At 32.3% G+C, this 20,386-nt stretch overlaps 1 protein-coding gene across 4 annotated transcripts in view; it reads left to right on the top strand.

The window, feature by feature from the left end:
- Positions 1-20,386, top strand: part of LOC126883163 (tyrosine-protein phosphatase non-receptor type 11-like) — a 525,151-nt gene that overhangs the window by 478,330 nt on the left and 26,435 nt on the right. For all 4 annotated transcript variants that reach the window (XR_007697534.1, XM_050648411.1, XM_050648412.1 and 1 more), the window contains one exon: positions 4,725-4,875. Coding sequence is in view for 3 of the 4 variants with exons in the window: in XM_050648411.1 (XP_050504368.1) it covers positions 4,725-4,875 (151 nt within the window). In the remaining variant the exon portion in view is untranslated. The remainder of the gene's footprint in view (positions 1-4,724; positions 4,876-20,386) is intronic.

Below are 20,386 nucleotides of genomic sequence, written 5' to 3'. Positions count from 1 at the left end.
GAAAAAAGTCTTGAATTAGCGACCGTCATCGCTTCTAAGAAATACATTTTTGAAGTGAAAACTTCTTGAGGCACGTTGTGCACTTTTTGGATGGGGAAAAATTGTTAAATTAGCGACCATCATCGCTTCGACGAAGTAAATTATTGAAGTGAAAATTTCTTTAGGGACGTTGTGCACTTTTTGGATGGGGGAAAAATATTGAATTAGCGACCGTCTTCGCGACCGTCATCGCTTCGACGAAATAAATTTTTAAAGTGAAAATTCTTTAGGGACGTTGTGCACTTTTTGGATGGGAAAAAGTATTAAATTAGCGACCGTCATCGCTTCGACAAAATTATTTTTTAAATTATTTATTTAGGGACGTTGTGCCCTTTTTGGATGGGGGAAAAGTATTGAATTAGAGACTGTCTTCGCGACCGTCATCGCTTCGACGAAATAAATTTGTAAAGTGAGAACTTCTTGAGGGACGTTGTGCACTTTTTGGATGGGGAAAAAGTATTAAATTAGCGACCGTCATGCGTCATCGCGACCGTCATCGCTCCGACGAAATAAATTTTTGAAGTAAAAACTTCTTGAGGGACGTTGTGAATTTTTGGGATGGGGAAAAATTATTAAATTAACGACCGTCATCGCTTCGACGAAATAAATTTTTGTATTGAAAATTTCTTTAGGGGCGTTGTGCACTTTTGGATACATTTTTGAAGTGAAAACTTCTTGAGGGACGTTGTGCACTTTTTGTATGGGGAAAAATGATTAAATTAGCGACCGTCATCGTTCGACGAAATACATTTTTGTATTGAAATTTTTTTTAGGGACGTTGTGCACTTTTTGAATGGGAAAAAGTATTAAATTAGCGACCGTCATCGCTTCGACAAAATTATTTTTTGAATTATTTATTTAGGGACGTTGTGCCCTTTTTGGATGGGGGAAAAGTATTGAATTAGAGACTGTCTTCGCGACCGTCATCGCTTCGACGAAATAAATTTGTAAAGTGAGAACTTCTTGAGGGACGTTGTGCACTTTTTGGATGGGGAAAAAGTATTAAATTAGCGACCGTCATCGCTTCGATGAAATAAATTTCTTGAGGGACGTTGTGAACTTTTTGGATGGGGAAAAAGTATTAAATTAGCGACCGTCATCGCTTCGACGAAATAAATTTTTGAATTGAAAATTTCTTCAGGGACGTCGTGCACTTTTTGGATGGGAAAAGTGTTAAATTAGGGAACGTCATCGCTTCGACGAAATAAATTTTTGAATTGAAAATTTCTTTAGGGACGTTGTGCACTTCTTGGATGGGGAAAAAGTATTGAATTTGCGACCGTCATTACTTCGCTGAAATAAATGTTGTACGCATATAAATTACGTGTATGTATACATAAATAGCATAGGGCAGACGCATCGCGTATATGATATAGGTATGGCACTTCTTTTTGGATGGGGAAAAAGCATTGAGCTCGTAATTTATTTACTATAAGAAGTTTTCACTTCTGTCGGCACTCCCACGAGTGCCTTCATTTTTTTTTTATTTTAGCGCGTTCTAACATTCTGAAAATTACCTATTTATATACTTTACAAATTACTAGGCTGTTCAATACGTTTCGCGGTTCGATAAGAAAAACATAATTTTGAAATACACTTTATTATTCAGTAGAGTATCCTTGAACATCCATACACGTGTTCTAACGAGATTACAATTTATAAATTCCATCCCTTAAGTGAAAATATGTAAGGGCTGCAATATACGCTTCCACAGCTGTTAAGGTACGTATCCTTAAGTTGGTGTTCCGTGCTCGGTGTGCACGGCGCATGCGGCATGCGCTCCCCTACATATAAACCGTAAACCGGTTGAATCGAAGAGGGTGAGCGTCCAGCGGCGAGCACCAATGTATCCACTATGTGGAGCTGCTACACCGAGCACGGAACACCCTCGTATGGATACGTACCTTTATAATCTCACCGTTTGATAAAAAATGCTTTCCGTGCATGATTTTTTTAGGTATTATTTATTATATTTAGGTACCAAGTCGCTCTGGGCCAAATCTAATGAATACGGTGGATGTTCTAACAATTTGAACTTTAATTAATAGATTTTAGCCACTGTTAAAATTCTCATGGCAGGGTGCGTTGTCCTGATGAAACAATAATTTTTCTTCTGCAAACCGGGTTTTTTTCCCCAAATTATTCCCAAGCTGGTCTAAAAGGTTGCAATACTATCCAGAAATTATTGTTTTACCAGTTTGCCAGTAATCCACAAACATAATTCCTCTACATCTCAAAAAACTGATGTTTCTGGACACTAACTCGTTTCGGACCCGAAGATCCAGATTCACACCACTCTTTAAGAGGAAACAGTAGCGATCAACAGGTAGCAAAAACGCGTTCCAAGATTGCGGCTGTAATGTTGAATATTTTTTCGAGATATTTGGCACACGTATTCGTAATATAATAAAGAATGGCGGTACAGAGCCCAATTTGAAAAATATATTAATATGTGGAAATTACTCTGTAATTAAATACAATATTAAAAAAACGAGCCTGTACCGCCATTAAGAAGAACAAAAAAATACACTTTCTTTAAATAAACTTTTTTATCCGATGCCTAGATTTTATGTCATTTTGGAATTACTAATGAAATAAAAGATTTTAGTTGGTTCCAAAATGACACAAAATCTAGGCATCGGATAAAAAAGTTTATTTGAAGAAAGTGTATTTTTTTGTTCTTCTTAATGGCGGTACAGGCTCGTTTTTTTAATATTGTATTTAATTACAGAGTAATTTCCACATATTAATATATTTTTCAAATTGGGCTCTGTACCGCCATTCTTTATTATATTACGAATACGTGTGCCAAATATCTCGAAAAAATATTCAAATTTACAGCCGCAATCTTGGAACGCGTTTTCGCTACCTGTTGATCGCTACTGTTTCACCTTAACCTCTTGTTTTGCTTCAGGATCATGGTGCTAGACCCAAGTCTCATCCATAGTGATGAATAGACGCACAATGTCTACTTTATCCTTTCGAAAATGCTCTAAATGTTGCCGCTCCATTCCACTTCAGCCATGCTATCTGCTATCTCTATGATATCTGTCCTTTTTATTTTCTCGTTTCTATCCCTGTGTCTGAGAGTCAGTACACGTAAGGACCGTTCCAATCTTCTTTGGGCCTTTGAGTTCGGTTGCTGCGGCCTTAGTTAAGGAAAGTGTTTCGGCGCCATAAGTCGTGACTGACCGTGAGATCATTTCGCCGTTGACGTTGATTCCTTTGGCATCCCACTCCAATTGTTTTAAAGCTTTTTCCAGAAGTGCCCTAAAAAGTTCGGGAGATTACGTGTCTCTTTTATCTGATTCCTCTTTGTATTTTTATACATTTTGTATCTTTGTGTAATCTTACGCTCATGGTTGCATTATTGTATATGTTTTCGAGCAGTTTGGGAGTACCGGTAATCTATACGACTTTCCCTCCAACGCTCTCATTGCGCTTTCAATTTTTATGTATCGAATGCTTTGAGAATGTTTACGAAAGCCAGGATCAATGGTCGTTTTTATTCGATTAATTTTTCTATAATCCCTGTTATGCACCGGAATTGGTAGTTAGTGTCAAAGTTTTTTCTAAAACCTGCCTGTTCCTTAGGTTGGTAGAAGTGTAATTTTGTTTGCAGTCTATTCTTTATCTTGTGAATAACTTGTAGAAGTTATTCACAAGATACAGGCTCATGGGCCGGAAATTCTCGAAATCTGTAAGATCGCCCTATAGTGTCATAAAATGGTAAGTATACTAAAACCAGGATCAGTGGTCGTTTTTATTCGATTAATTTTTCTATAATCCCTGTTATGCACAGGAATTGGTAGTTAGTTTCAAAATTTTTTCTAAAACCTGCCTGTTCCTTAGGTTGGTAGAAGTCTAATTTTGTTTGCAGTCTATTCTTTATCTTGTGAATAACTTGTAGAAGTTATTCACAAGCTCATGGGGCGGAAATTCTCGAAATCTGTAAGATCGCCCTTTAGTGTCATAAAATGGTAAGTATACTAAAGCCAGGATCAATGGTCGTTTTGATTCGATTAATTTTTCTATAATCCCTGTTATGCACAGGAATTGGTAGTTAGTGTCAAAGTTTTTTTCTAAAACCTGCCTGTTAGGTTGGTAGAAGTCTAATTTTCTTTGCAGTCTATTCTTTATCTTGTGAATAACTTGTAGAAGTTATTCACAAGATACAGGCTCATGGGCCAGACATTCTCGAAATCTGTAAGATCACCCTTTAGTGTCATAAAATGGTAAGTATACTGTGCCATCTTCTAAGCATTTCACTTTGGCGTAGAGTGTGGTCATAATTTCAACAGTTCCTTTATATTTTCTACTAAAAGTCTGTCTCCTCCAATATTTGCGGTTTCTATAACGATATAATCTTCTCCCGGAGAGCTTTATTTAGTTTAATTTTTTTCAGTGCGTTCCTTATTTCGTCTGTCGATATATCAGACATAAATTCAGATCCTGGTTGACTAATCTTTTTTCTGCTATTGAATCATATGCGAGAACGGTCGACGTGTGTGATATGTCCCATTCTCGCATATGGTTCACTGTCGAAATTTGGACGGGCGATAAAAATCGACCGTCCAAAATCGATGTGTGTGTGTATTTAGCGTAACATCTAAAGATTTGCCTCTTTGTTGTCAGTGATCATTAAAACTGTATTATGCATTTAATTATATGTTGGCATTTTTTAGAGTGAAAATGGACCAAATAGTTTTGGCAAGGCGGGTTTCTGGGAAGAGTTCGAGTCACTTCAACAGCAAGAATTCAAACACTTATACCAGAGGAAAGAGGGAATCAAGCCAGAAAATAGGAATAAGAATAGATATAAGAATATATTACCCTGTAAGTATACCGAAATATATTTATACCATTGCTTATTCGCTCCGTGCATGACTGACGCGACACCTAGCGTCGTCACCTGACATTTTTGGTGACCACAATAATTTGAAGTTAAGGATATTATGATAAATACATATTGTGAAGTTTCAAATGATTAATAATTAGTTTTTTAACGATACTTTTCAATTAACTATTTATATGGGAAATAAGCCACAATTAAATTGAAAAAAATAATTTTATTAACGTTTCGACGCCCAAATCGGGTGTCGTTGTCAAAATACAAAGTAATACTGATTTATATGGGAAATAAGTCACAATTGAATTGAAAAAAAAAATAATTCTATTAACTTTTCGCCCAAATCGGGTGTCGTTGTCAAAATACAAAATACTACTAATAAATAGTTATTTATAAAAATGCCACAAGGAAATAGCTTCAGATACTTTTCAAATGTATGTATAAAATGGATGTATTATTAAGAACTGGGTTTCTAAAAAGTTTTTTCACAATCAAATCACAATTTTTCTTTTCAACCCCCAACGGAACAAAAAGGAAAAATCTATCCTCATTTTTAAACTAGGAGGAGTAATTCAAATTTACTGCGCGGAAATGCTATTTGTAAGTGGTAAAACCATAGGCAAGAGTTTTCCACTAAATTACGAAATTTTGACACTATTAACATTTATGAAATTTTGACACTATTGACTTTTAAATTTCTTAGGTTAATTAATTATATCGGCGATTTTTTGTGTTTTCTGAGTTATTTCTTAATTTTTAGATTTTTAGTCTGCATTTATATAAGTACAAAAACTGTTGTTTTTAGGACTCTTTAGCGAATTGTTATTATAGTCCAGAGAAATAAGATTTTTCTCGTGACACATCCCCCTCCAGGCCGAAACCAAATTTTTTGAGTAGTATGGACTTCTATATTAATAACCTGTTTCCTGCAGCCGATTTTGATGATATACATAGTTATAAACAAATGAAATGAGGCGGTAAATTTTCGCCTTTTTCGTCTATTGCTAAAAAGTGAAGCATCTTAAACAAATTTTAGAGTAAGAAGCTGATAAATCATATAAAAAACTTCAATATGGCGTTCGCTGCATATGTCTATCCTTATTTGTTGCTTAGAAAATTGCAACATAAGTCATAAATTTTGAGATTTTATAAATGTTCATAACTTATGCAAAAATTAAGTTAGAACCTTCTTATTACACGGAGTGCTGGGACTTCTAGTGCTTAAATTATGTTCTAAATTTCAAAGCAATTGGTCAAATAGTTTAAAAGTTATTTAATTTGTTTATCCCAAATTCATTTTTTTTGCAACACTATAAGTCAGAAAACGGATAAGGTTACAGTAATACTTCGGACAGTTTATGAAAGAAGAAGATTTATGCTATTAACTTAATTAAAAAAATGACAAAAAATAATTTTAAATAGTGTAAAATTATTTTGCAAGAACATGTCGATTTTTTGCTTATAAACAATTAGAATAACTTTTTAACCATTACCCGTAGAACAATTATTTTTTCATATTTAGGAAGACTGAATTTTTATACGAATTTAAAAAAAGGAAAATTGTCCTAGGACGGTAAGAGCCAAACCAAACGGACCACGCTGCATTGCTACGCTGTGGATCCTCAGAGTGGCTGACGATGATTTACCGTGGGTTCTTATGTAGAGTGGCCGTCACTCCCCAGACGAGCGAGTGTAGTCGGCCACAGTCGCTCGCATAAGAACCCACGGTAAACTAAAATTAGCCGCATTTGAAAGAAAATACTTAAAGTTTTAACGTACCAAGTATACAAAAGATTTCCTTTCAAGGAAATCGTCCACAAAGCTTAAAAATGTGGCCCTTAAAATCGGCAGGCGTTGAAACTTGGGATAGCGAAGAGGGGGGAAGGAGCTGTTAACTGTATCTCTGGTTTTCGATTATTTATTTCGTTGTTTCTTTTTTTAATTTGTATGTACTTTTTACGTACATTACGAATATGCGTTATTTAAATAAACTAATTATTGTTATATACACCATCAAATTTGTTTAAACAATTTTTTTTAATTTTTTAAATAATATTTGATGTAACTTTTATTTAAAACGTACATATTAGTTATGTAATTATTATATACTAATCCTATTCAATTATTCCTAAATCTAACATTGGCTTATATTATAATATTGAATTGAAAATAAAAAATCTCAAATAAACTAGATTTTATTTCTTGATAAACATGCTACTAGATAAACGAAAAATGAAATGTAACAAAATTAGAGAGAGGATAAAAATAACATTTTTTTTTTGTGAATTTGATGGCCTTGGCCGAGCCAATTAGCCAGACATTTTGTTATTTTAAAAACAAACAAATTTGATTTTTCAATCAGAGGAATTTTTTCTGTATTTCTAACTCTAAATACATAACAAACTAACATTAGTATCTACAATTATTATCTAAATAATACTCTGTTTTGGTTGTTCATTTTTTTTGTAAATTTTTATTTTTTTTTGTATTTTTTGTTGTATTTTTTTTGTATTGTTAATTTGTTTTTTTTTATTATTTTTTTTATTTTTTTTATTGGTATTTTTTATAAATTGTTTTTTTTTACTACGCTAAGACGTAAACCCGATTCAACCTCGCGGAGGTTTACATCTTCTTAGTTTTTTTTCTTTTTTGCTTTTTTTGCTTTTTCTGTTTTTTTTTTGCTTTTCTTTTTCTCTTTTTTTGTTCTTTTCTTTTTTCAACTATAATATACAATAATTACTTAAATCTACAGAGTTTAAAAAAAATAACAACAAAACAAACATGTTTGTTTTGTTTTAACAAACATGCCTGCTTTGTTTTAACAAAATTTCTTAAATACAGGGTAAATTTTATTGCTACAATCTATATTTACAGTTTTTGATATGTTCGTAAATTGTTTTTAATATATTAATATCTTCAGAAAATATCAATTTGTTCAGGTAGACGGGAAGTGGAATTTTTAATATATTAAGATTATCATAAAATTTGTTTATATTTACTGATTGATGTGAACATTCGAGGAGAATATGTAGTAGATCACCTTCTTTTCCACACTCACAGTTAGGTGACTCTGTGAGACCCAAACTGTACATATGAAGGGGGGTAAGAGCATGATTACATCTCAATCTATTTATAACTCTTATGAAATGGCGATTTGATACAGAATGAAACCATCTTTTAATGGGAATTTCAGGCTGCAGTTGTTTGTAATTACTACCAGTTCTCGTGTTTCGATAATACCTTTGCCTACTATCTACTAATAATATCAATATCCGAAATGGGTAGTAAGTTCATGGAAAGTTCTTCGCCTATTTCTAGGGCAAGAACAAAATTATTTTCAGAAATTTTCTACATTATTGTAATAATTGTATCTTACAACATTGAAAGTCATAATTTTAAGTTTGCAAAAAAAAACAAAAATTAAGATATTTCATACATTTTGGTATGATAACAAGACTATTAAAATAAAATTAAAGGAGATTTATCTAGGAATACTTGTATTTTTATGAAAAAGGTAACAATTATCAATTACCTATTTATTATAAGTTATTGTAAAGTCATGTGCATATGATCCACTCCTATGATTGCCAACAAAGTCATCCTAAAAATATCGTAAAAGAATTTTCAAAAAATGTTTACACAATTTACATAGTTAATTAAATAACCACTTTATTAACAAAAAACATATCCGTAACGTACGCAAAGAGTACATACAGACTAAAAAAAAAGAAACTCCAAAATAGATAATAGAGAAAGATAGAGGTTTTGGTTATCGAAGTCCATAAACTATTTATATCTCTGTTAACAAGTACTCGGTGCAACCAGTTTTGAAGAGCAGATAGTTTATTTTATTAAAATATCTGGTATAAAGAAGATCTGTTGATCGGATCGGTACTGACGGTTCTTAGCTTAATTTCCAACCCCAATCAATTACGTTTATCTCTTGTTTGGTGGTTCTCTAACTTCAGTTTTTCATTCATCTAATAGCATGTTTACCAAAAAAATAAAACCTAGTTGATTTGAGATTTTCTGATTTCCATAGACCAATACTATTTTTAGAAACAATGAATGGGATAATTTGTTTTTTAATACTTTAAATTATTACTTATGGAGAAAATAATCGCGTGCATAAATATATCGGATGAACAACAAGGATTTAGAAGTGGAAGATCATGTAACGATGCAGTTTTTGTGATAAGGCAAATAGCGGAGAAATCATTAGAATATAACAAACCAGCCTTTTTCTGTTTCATAGACCTAGAGAAAGCGTTTGATAGAATCCAATTAAATGATGTGATACACCTACTAAGTATATGAGAAAAAGTTACCACTGGATATCATAAAACTGATAGAAAACATATATGTAAGAAATAAAATAGAAATGAAAGTCAATGGAATAATAACAGAACCCATAGAAACAAACACAGGAATCAGGCAAGGAGATTCACTAAGCCCTCTACTGTTTAACATAATATTGGATGCAATAATAAAACAAGTGAAGAAAAAAAGAGGGTACAAAATGGGCAATAGAGAGATAAAAATACTCTGTTACGCAGATGACACCGTGTTAGTAGCAGAGTGCGAAGACGACCTACAAAGATTATTGCACGAGTTCAACATTAACGTAAAAGAAATGAATATAAAAATATCAGCCCAAAAAACAAAAAGCTTATTAATTGCCAAAGAACCAATAAGATGCAAATTGGAGTTAGACAATCAAATTATACAACAAGTAATGACTTTCAAATATCTGGGAATTAATCTATCAGCCGACAACAATATCGAAGAAGAGGTAAAAGACCAAATAAGTAAAGCCAGTAGAACGGCCGGATGCCTAAACGACACAATTTGGAAAAACAAACACCTAAGATTGGAAACAAAGGCCCGAATATATAAGTCAGTTATTAGGCCAGTTATGACTTACACGGCCGAAACAAGACCAGATACAAACAAAACACGAAGACATCTGGAAACCAACGAAATGAAGATCTTAAGAAGGATTGCTGGAAAAGGACTACAGGATAGGGTAAGAAGTGAGGAAATCAGACGCATATGTGGGGTAGACAATATAAATACCTGGGTAAAGAACAGAAAGAAGAGTGGAATGAGCACATAAGCAGGATGTCTGAATCAAGGATAGTAAGAATAGCCAGGGACAAGTCACCGTTAGGCAGGATAAGTATACGACGCCCAAGGAAAAGATGGAATGACAACTTAGGGGCAGAATGAAAGGCACCGTTGAAGAAAAACAGGCAGTACTGCCTATATAAAAGAAGAAGAAGAAGAAGAAATTATTACTAAGTTTAATAAAAAACTATGTACTATTATATTATTCATAAATATATATGTTTTGTGATTTAAATTACTTCAAATATTATTAAAAAAAAATGAAAAAAAATTGTTTAAATAAATTTGATGGTGTATATAACAATTAATTTATTTAAATAATGCATACCCGTACTGTACGCAAACGTGCATACAAATTAAAAAAGAAACGTCGAAATCCAAAGGCGAGAACAAGAGGTACAGCTAACAGTTCTTTTCCCCTTCTCATCGATCTCCCAAGTTTCAAGGCCGGCCGATTTTAAGGGTCGCATTTTGAAGCTTTGTGGACGATTTGTTTGAAAGTATATATTTTTTATATTTGGTACATTAAAACTTTGAAGTATGTTCTTTCAAATTTTCAAATGTGATTGATTTGATTTCGTAATTGTTATAAAGAAAGCTGCTGTGAATTAAAAAAGGAGGGGGGGGGGGGCAAATTCGTCCCTAATTGTGCTAGGACAATTTTTTCTTTTTTTAAATTTGTATAAAAATTCAGTCTTTCTAAATATGAAAAATAATTTTTCTACGGATAATGGTTATTTTTTGTCATTTTTTAAAATTAAATTATTAGTATAAATCTTCTTCTTTCATAACCTATCCAAAGTATTACTGTAACTTCATCATTTTCTGACTTAGTGTTGCAAAAAAAATTAATTTGGGATAAACAAATTAAATAAATTTTAACCTATTTGACCAATTGTTATGAAATTTAGGGTATAATTTAAGCACCAGAAGTCCCAGCACTCCGTGTAATAAGAAGGTTCTAAGTTAATTTTTACATAAGTTATGAATATTTGTAAAAACTCAAAATTTATGACTTACTTTGCAATTTTCTAAGCAACCAATAGGGATAGACATATTCAGCGGACGCCATATTGAAGTTTTTTATATAATTTATGAGTTTCTTACTTCCAAATTTGTTTAAAATTCTTAACTTTTTTTCAATAGACGAAAAAATCGAAAATTTAGCGTTTTTGGATCTTCATTTGTTTATAACTATGTATATCATCAAAATCGGCTGCAGGAAACATATAGGTTATTATTATAGATGTCCACACTACTCAAAAAATTTGGTTTCGGCCTGGAGGGGGTTGTGTCACCCTGGAGGATATTTTTTTCCTTATTTCTCTGAACTATTAGTCTTATAAGTTGTCCGATACTGATTACTGGATTACTGTCGAAGGTCGACATGGTCAACCAAAAAAGAAGAAAAATCTGACGATTTTTATAGTGACATTATTTTATGTGAATCTGTCTTTTGCGTTTATTCCTCCTAGTTCAAATCTTTTCTCCAATTTATTTGTCATTATTGAAGATCTATAGAAATTGCTCTTACTTTTTTTGCTATCATTAGCACAAATAAATGCTTTACAATACAACATATTATTTACCATTTTTGATGAAATTTGTTATACAAACAGTGACACTGACATTACAAAGAATCACCAAAATTGTCATATTTCGCCTCTACACACGCTGGCGTCGTTTCATGTACCCCACCATGATCACGCACGGAGCGAATAGGTCATTAAAGTTTGTTTTTTGGTTTGTTTTTCACATTGCTGTGCAAAGTCACACATAATTTTTAATGTTAATAGCATCTACGACACGCACAAATATTTAAATTTGTTGTGGATTACTGACCAAATCAATAAAACAAAGACTTTCGCCTTCACAAACCATAATGAGAGCTTTATTGCATATTCAGAGAGAACCATAGAGAGCATCGACAATAGACGTGTAAACTGTTTTTGTAAAAATGTTTAAAACTGTGTAATGTACACCGATATACAACTCCCGGAACGAACCATGGCCGATGAGAAACGCTGTCGACGGTCGTACGCCCAACTAAACTCTACAGTCTTTACACAGACGTCACATGTTCCTAGTAGTAGTAAATAATTAAGGTTTTATACAGATTTTTCGTATACATTTTATAATAACAGACGAATTCTAAGTATAGTCGATTCGCTAATCTGAGACACAACTGTCTACACTACAATCACAATAAAAATGCACTATATTATAGAAATAAACAAACCCAAGACACGTTTAATGTTCGAGGAGCACTCCCAAATCATGATTTGAGAGTACTCCTCGTGCTTGTATATTTATAGTTCATTTTTATTGTGATTGTAGTGTAGACAGTTGTGTCTCAGATTAGCGAATCGACTATACCTACTATGATTATGGTGCAGTGCCTTAGTTTGCAAATACTACAAGTAAAACGCCTAAAAAGTTATTCATGTTTATGTGGCTTCAGTTGTACCATACATGTAAACTAGATTACTAAGAAGTAAACTTAAAACACTGACACATTATACACAATATGTTCAGAGTCACCATTGCTCAGTCCTGGTAGATTATGGGCTGATCAAATACAGTAATCAAATATCAATAAAGTTCTCATATACTCCATAAGAACCAGGTGAACGGTCGTAACTAATCTGAATCCTCATTGCAATGGTTTAACTGTGTGTTGAAAATACAAAAACATGCATTCAAATGAGAAAATTAAATAGGTACACAAAAATAATAAAAATTTACTGTTAAATAAAATTTCTTAACGTGAAAGCAACTTGAGTTCGATTAGAGTATAAGAATATTGTCACAAATTAGGATAAACTTGGATGCGAGGGGCATTCATATTAGGATAAAGGTCGTCTCTAAATTAGGAAGAAACGGGAATTCTTAATGGGACCAACTTGGACAAAGATGACTTCCGAATTAGGAGCCACTTGGATTCCCAATGGCCCTAATTAGAGGAGAAAATACAAAATCAAATATACCAAGAAACAAAAGATAAAAATATAAAGAAACAAAAGGTATAAAAAAATATCTTACCCTTGACAGGAGTCTCTAAACACTCGTAGAACGTCTTTTACATCTTGATGCACAACGGAAAATAAAATAGAATTTACTGTAAAGGATTTAGAACCGACAGTTATTTATACAGGGTGTCCCGAAAAGATTGGTCCTAAATTATACCACACATTCTGGGGTCAAAAATAGTTCGATTGAACCTAACTTACCTTCGTACAAATGTGCTCATAAAAAAAGTTATTTATTTTTTGGTCACCGAAATATTCATGTTTAATCAGTTTTTCAGTACTAGGTTATAGCTTAAACTCGTTTAAGTTAACCAAGATTTTAACCGATCCTCGTTAGATGGTTTAACTCCGAATTTTGCGGTTACGCTTGCGCATGGGTGCAGTGAATGCATCATGTTTATTTTTTTGAGTACCTACCTGACAGAGACATAAGGGATTAGTTGGGTTATGTTATTTTGTTTCATCGCGGGAAGTATTCTAATACCTCCGTATTATTATACGGAAATTATTATTATCGAAATTATAAATTATTATCGTTATTATATAGGAAGGAATTATTAGGAAATATATTTAAATAACACTGTAACAGGTACCTATGTTTACACTTACTATAACAGGATTTAATGCATGATTCCTAGTAATATTTTAAAAAGATTATTTTATATTTGTCCACACAGCAAAATAATTATTTTCCAAACAGTCTGACTCCTTATTTCCTGGTCAATCTGTTCAAATAGTGATAAGACCGTGGTCTTTGACAAACAAAATCGGAAAAAAAGTCTAAATCGTCCCAGTAATTGTAATTCTCTTCTGTTATGAAACCGAAGTAGACGTTATGAACTAAACAAAGATTCCTAAGTTGCATTGCAATAATCATTTTTTTAATTTGGTTATGAAATTGTTTTTTATTTATTTTTCTGTCAAATTGATCATTATTTCTTGAATTGCACATGCGCACGTACATTTACTGCTGCCAACAGAAGAAAAAAGTGGTTAGCTAACCGAGATTTTCTTAACTTGGGTTAAAGCACTGAAAAACACTATGGCCCGGTTTTTCAGTAAGCGGTTAAAATTTTGGTTAGCTAACCTAGTTTAAATTTTAACCAATATTTTAACCCTTATATCGTTTTTCAGTGCTTTAAACCAAGATGTGCAATTCTATAGATTTTTGACAGAAAAATAAACAAAATAGAATTTCATAACCTATTTTATAAATAACAAATAACATAACATTACAAAAATGATTAATGCATTCAAGTTCCGATTCTTCATCTGATGATGAAGATATAATCAAGAATAGAATAATACATAATACAATATTTCCCGCGATAACACAAAATGTCATAATTTAACTAACCTCTTCTGTCAGCAAATATAGATAAACGTCTGTCGGAAAATTCGGAGTTAAACCACCTATGATAGCGAGTATCGGTTAAAATCTTGGTCAACTTAAACGGGTTTAAGCGATAACCTAGTATTGAAAAACTGATTAACCATAAAAATTTCGGTGACCGAAAAATCTGGGTTAACCCAGCACTGAAAAACCGGCCCTATGAGGGTTAAAATATTGGTTAAAATTTAAACTAGGTTAGCTAACCAAAATTTTAACCGCTCACTGAAAAACCGGGCCTAAACCCACCACATGTTTGTGTACGTTCAAATTAAACTATTATTGTGTTACCGTTAGTTAAACACAGTGTTTTTAAAACTTTTTTGTTTCTTAGTAATTGTTTGACAAGTCACCTTTTACCGAAATATGGCTTCTTTTTCAAAATATACCTAAAAATGTAAATTATAAATAAATTTTCAGATTCTCTATAATAGTCTCTATAATCGTACAAATATGTGGTGGATTCGACAAAAATATTCAAAATATGTCGATAAACACTGGCTTATCGAGAAAGTACTAAGAGGCAAATCAGTTTTAAAAACATTGTGTTTATCTAATGGTGCCACAATAATAATATAATTGGAACGTACACAAACCCCCCCACAAAAATTGGGGGGGGGGGGTTTAAAGGAACAAAACCCCCATAATTTTTTTATGGGGTGCACAAATTTCACTTTAATTTTTTTTAAGATGTTGCTGCCATAAGAATGCCACATGTTTATTTTCATTAAAAAATCTATAAGAGTTTTCGATATATGAAAAAAAAAATCGATTTTCATTTTGTAACTTCAAAGGGCTGTAACTTTTTTTGTTTGCATTATTGTATATAGGTGTATGAGGTTCAGTCAACCTATTTTTGACCCCAGAATCTGTGGTATAATTTATGACCAATCTTTTCGGGACTATATATACAGGGTGTCCCAGACTAATTTAGCCACGCTATATCTCTTAAACGAATAGAGATTTTCGAATGGGACAAAAAGTGACATATTCTACTTGTAATACACTTCAATATGGCGTACAAAAAAATCATCCGCTAAATATTCATCCCTTAGTAACAACCCCTAACTTTAATTTTTTTAATAGCACCCTGTATATTTTTTATAGTTTTGGATGTGGTCTTTTATCGTCTATTCAACACATTTTTTGAAAATAAAATCGGTTCGTAAATAACCAAGAAACTATCAGTTTATTTTTGTTAATTGTGTGTCCCAGACTAATTTATCCAGGCTATATTTCTTAAACGAATAGAGATTTTCGAATGGGTCAAAAACTGATCTATTCCATTTGTACTCTTTTTCTCATGATCATCTTTCAGTGCGTCACAGTTTTTCGATTTCTTTCTAACGTATTAAATTGTATATGACAGAAAAAAAGGCACGTCGGTGATTACTTTGGTAATTATTCTAGTTCAGTGATTATTCTAGGTTAAAAAAAATAATTTTTTTTAATTAGATAATAATATTACAAATATAATTTGTATAATTTATAAGACTATACAAATCAAAGAAAATACCATTTTATAAATGCAAGAAACACATTTTATTTGTTCATATTCCTTATTGAAAATAAAATGTGACAACTGTCAGATTTAACTAAAATGTCATGTTAGAATAAATGTCATAAATGTGTATTATCACGGACTTACCCTTTTTCCTATCATTTGTTACGCACTGAAAAATGATCATGAAAAGGACAATAATACACTTTCATATGGCGTAGAAAAAATTCATCCCTAACTTACAGGGTGCTATTTAAAAAATAATAATATTAGGGGTTGTAACTAAGGGATGAATATTTAGAGGATATTTTTTTTCTACGCCATATTAAAGTGTATTGCAATTATGTAATAGATCAGTTTTTGTCCCATTCGAAAATCTCTAATCGTTTAAGAAATATAGCCTGGATAAATTAGTCTGGGACACATAATTAACAAAACTAAACTGATATTTTCTTGGTTAATTACGAACCAATTTTATTTTCAAAAAATGTGTTGAATAGGCGATAGAAGACCACATCCAAAACTATAAAAAAATATACCGGGTGCTATTAAAAAAATTAAAGCTAAGGGTTGTAACTAAGGGATGAATATTTAGGGGATGATTTTTTCTACGTCATATTAAAGTACATTACAAGTATAATAGACCACTTTTTGTCCCATTCGAAAATCTCTATTCGTTTAAGAGATATAGCGTGGCTAAATTAGTCTGGGACACCCTGTATATATATATATATATATATATATATATATATATATATATATATATATATATTGTTATGATCTGCTTCTTATTAATCTTATATTAATTATTATTTATTTGATTATGTGACCAAATTATGTATTCGCAAGATTAGCTATACTTCCTATTTACTTTTTGAAATATTGGAATTTTAATTCCTACGCTTTTTACTCAAAATTTTAGTTTCCGAACATAAAAATATCTTTCATATAAGTTGACTGACCTTTTGCTTCAATCACTCTGATGTCTTCTCGTGACCCAAAACAGCTCTCCCTCGTTGACTATGTTAAAGGCTACTCATCAAAGCCCTCTCCGTTCTCCAGCTTCAAAACTATCAGCATACCAGCACCAATTCTCCAACAAGCCGGGCCTCTTTTGACACGTACTCGATTCAAACAAAACTCCAAAAATTCTCTGCTCTCCTTCTCACAATAATACAGAATCAAAGAGGTATTTCGTCTCAATTTGATCTGTCTCTCGTTCCACTTTTCAACACTATTCTCCACTATCAAACAGCCACTGGTACTTGCTAACTATCTATCCACGAAAACGTCGAACTACTCCTCAGCGATGCCAATAACATAATGCCTTCTTTTTCAAACTCCCTCAATCATTCAAACCACTTTTCCCCTTCCAAATTGCCAAGAATCAGAAACATTTCTCTTTTCCATTCGATAAACAAACAGTCATTTTCAAAATTATTCCGACCATCCTAATTACTTTCGGGGAAACTCTACAACATTTACTTGGGGTGAAACAAAGATATTAAAATTCCAAACTTTCTTTTAAACCATTTTTCTAGAAAATGATAATTACCTCTACCTGTGGATTCTATAGTTCCCGTAATAAACAATCTTTTTCCATTTTAAATCTAAATACATCGTCCTTTTCACTTTAATTATTCACAAAAGTCTTTAATGGTTCATCGGAAAGCTCATTAAAAAAGAAATCCACTTACATCCAAACTAAATTCTAATAAATATTTACAGATCAATATACAGGGTGTATTAAATTTATGTGCCCTCGTTATTTAAAAAAATTTTAATTTAATTTTCATTTTGCCTTTGATTGATAAATTGAAAACACAATAACATCCCCGCCTTGTTTTGAGATAAAATCAGTATTAATAAGTGCAACAAAAAAATGATTTTCTCTCGACAACAACACTTTTCTATTGTGTCAAAATATTGAGTCCCACCTGAAAAACAATTGCTTTCTTTTTCCCAGTGTCTGTACTTAGATGGGATATGGTAAGTTTTCGATCGAAAATTTCCTAAGTCTTTAGTCTCAAATGAATTTTCATACTTTTTGGCTACTCTGTTTTCTTCATTTATTAAATTTTCACATTCCCTCAATATTACACGCAGTTCCTTCTCCTTTTCTTCTCCACATATCAATTTTATTTCTTCTTTTTTCTTTCTTAATCTCTCAGCTTTGTTTAACTTATCCACATATCTTCTCTCATCACGATCTTGACATTTATCTTTATCCTCTTCGTCTTCATAGGAATATTCCCTCCATGATTTAAAATCATACCAAAACGAATAAAAGTGTTCCACCTCTTCCTTTGTCGAATTTTCAGTTCCTAATTTGGGCACCCGTGTTTTTTCAGACCATCGGGAGTTTAAGTCAAAATAATACGTAAACGCTTTATAAAAGTCTTTTTTTATATCACTAGTACAAGGTAGATCATTGTCGAATTGTGGATCAACAGAATCGTACGCTCTTCTCCTACTTATATTTTCTAGAGTTTCATAAACCATTGTTATACAGGTAAAATAGTCATCATCTGTTTTGATTTCTTCACCTAGCGCTTTACGTTTGTCAGGATGTTGCTTTAAGACTTTCTTCCTGTAGGCAGTTTTGATAATGTCATCTGTTGCTTTGTATCTTATATTTGGAATACCTAGGACTTTGTAATGATCTTGTGACTTCCATTCTTTAGGGTCTAAACTTCTCAAATATTCTACATCGTCTTCATAGTCCACGTTTTCTGGAGTTAGTTCTTCCTCTTTGTCCTCTTTTAGAATATCAACTTCTAGTTCGATTAAGGGATGTTGCACAAAACGAAGTTCAGGTTCTCCTCCGCCTACATTTTCGTAAATAAAATAATATCTCAGCGCGACTGCTGTGCAAATACCACTTTTTTCAATTCTGGCTTCTCCCCTGTTTACTTCTTCTTCAAATAACACAGTTTCAAAGGTATCTCTTTCGCCTTCTTTTTCTATTCTGATCTCTTCTTCTTCTGGGCTCATCTCATCTTTTGAGGAATCCCAAGCTTCATTTTCCTGTGTCAATCTTTTTTCTTCCTTTTCTTTTTCTGGACTTATCTCTTCTTTTGAGGAATCCCAAGCTTCATTTTCTTTTGTCAATCTTCTTTCTTCTTTTTCTTCTTCTGGGCTCATCTCTTTTTTCGAGGAATCCCAATCTTCATTTTCTTTTGACAATCTTCTTTCTTTTTTTTCTTCTTCTGGGCTCATCTCTTTTTTCGAGGAATCCCAATCTTCATTTTCTTTTATCCATCTTCTTTCTTCTTTTTCTTCTTCTGGGCTCATCTCTTTTTTCGAGGAATCCCAATTTTCATTTTCTTTTATCAATCTTCTTTCTTCTTTTTCTTCTTCTGGACTCATCTCTTTTTTCGAGGAATTCCAATCGTCAATTTCCTTTGTCACTCTTTTTTCTTCTTTTTCTTCTTCTGGGCTCATCTCTTTTTTCGGGGAATCCCAGGCTTCATTGTTTTTATTTATCTTCTGTTGCTTTCTCCTCTTTCTTCTCTGTCCTTGCTTCATTGCCAAATTCATTTCCACCGTTTGTTTTTTGTTAAAATTATCCTTTTTCCGTTTCTCATGTTCCTTGTACATTTCCAGAATGTCCTGTTCTTTTTCTTTTGCTTGTTTTGTTTCCTGTTGATTGTTATCCATTTTTTGTCGTGTTTGCTTCATCGCTCGTTTTGTTTCTTCCTGATTTTCTTGCATTTTATCTATTTTATCCATCTTCTTTGATGTTTCTTCCTGATTTTTATCCCTTTTATTTAATATCTCGTCCCATTTTTGTAACTGGAGTTGCATCAGTTGTATTACTTTATCTATTCCTGATAATTCCTGTTGTTCTGATGCCATGATTGTTGTTTCAAAAATGTCTTCTTGTTCCAAGTGTTCTTCTTGTTTTTTGTTTTCTTTGCTTTTGCTTCTGGTTGTTATCGACATGTATTTAAAATTTATCCCCGCCTAATATGAAATCCGAAAATACCTTGTATGCTGTCGAGACGAAAATTTTTCTCTCCCCAAATATAATCAATTTATCCCACAAATTTTTAAATATTTCAAAATTCAAATCAATCAAAAATAAAATAAATATGTAAAAACTGTACCTAGATAAAAAAATAAGTCAAACAAATATTTCAAAAATTTTAAATATATCAACTTTTTCCGACGGGCAAATAAATTTTCCTTCACCTGTTTTTCCGTTTCCTATTCCCTTCAAATTCACAACCAGACATACTTTAATGCCCCACGTTGGGCGCCATGTTATTATGATCTGCTTCTTATTAATCTTATATTAATTATTATTTATTTGATTAATTATTTAATTGTCGCAAATCATACATAAAAAATGAATAAAAAATCTTAGGGTGCCTTTTTATAATATTAAAAAAATGTCTAAATTATCTTACGTTATACTTATCTTCTCTCGTGGTTTCAGTATCTCTTAG

This window comes from Diabrotica virgifera, chromosome 4 (genome assembly GCF_917563875.1).
Source record: "Diabrotica virgifera virgifera chromosome 4, PGI_DIABVI_V3a".
NCBI classification, from domain to species: domain Eukaryota; kingdom Metazoa; phylum Arthropoda; class Insecta; order Coleoptera; family Chrysomelidae; genus Diabrotica; species Diabrotica virgifera.
Note: the sequence above shows the minus strand (reverse complement) of the source record. Positions and strands in the feature narration are given on the sequence as shown.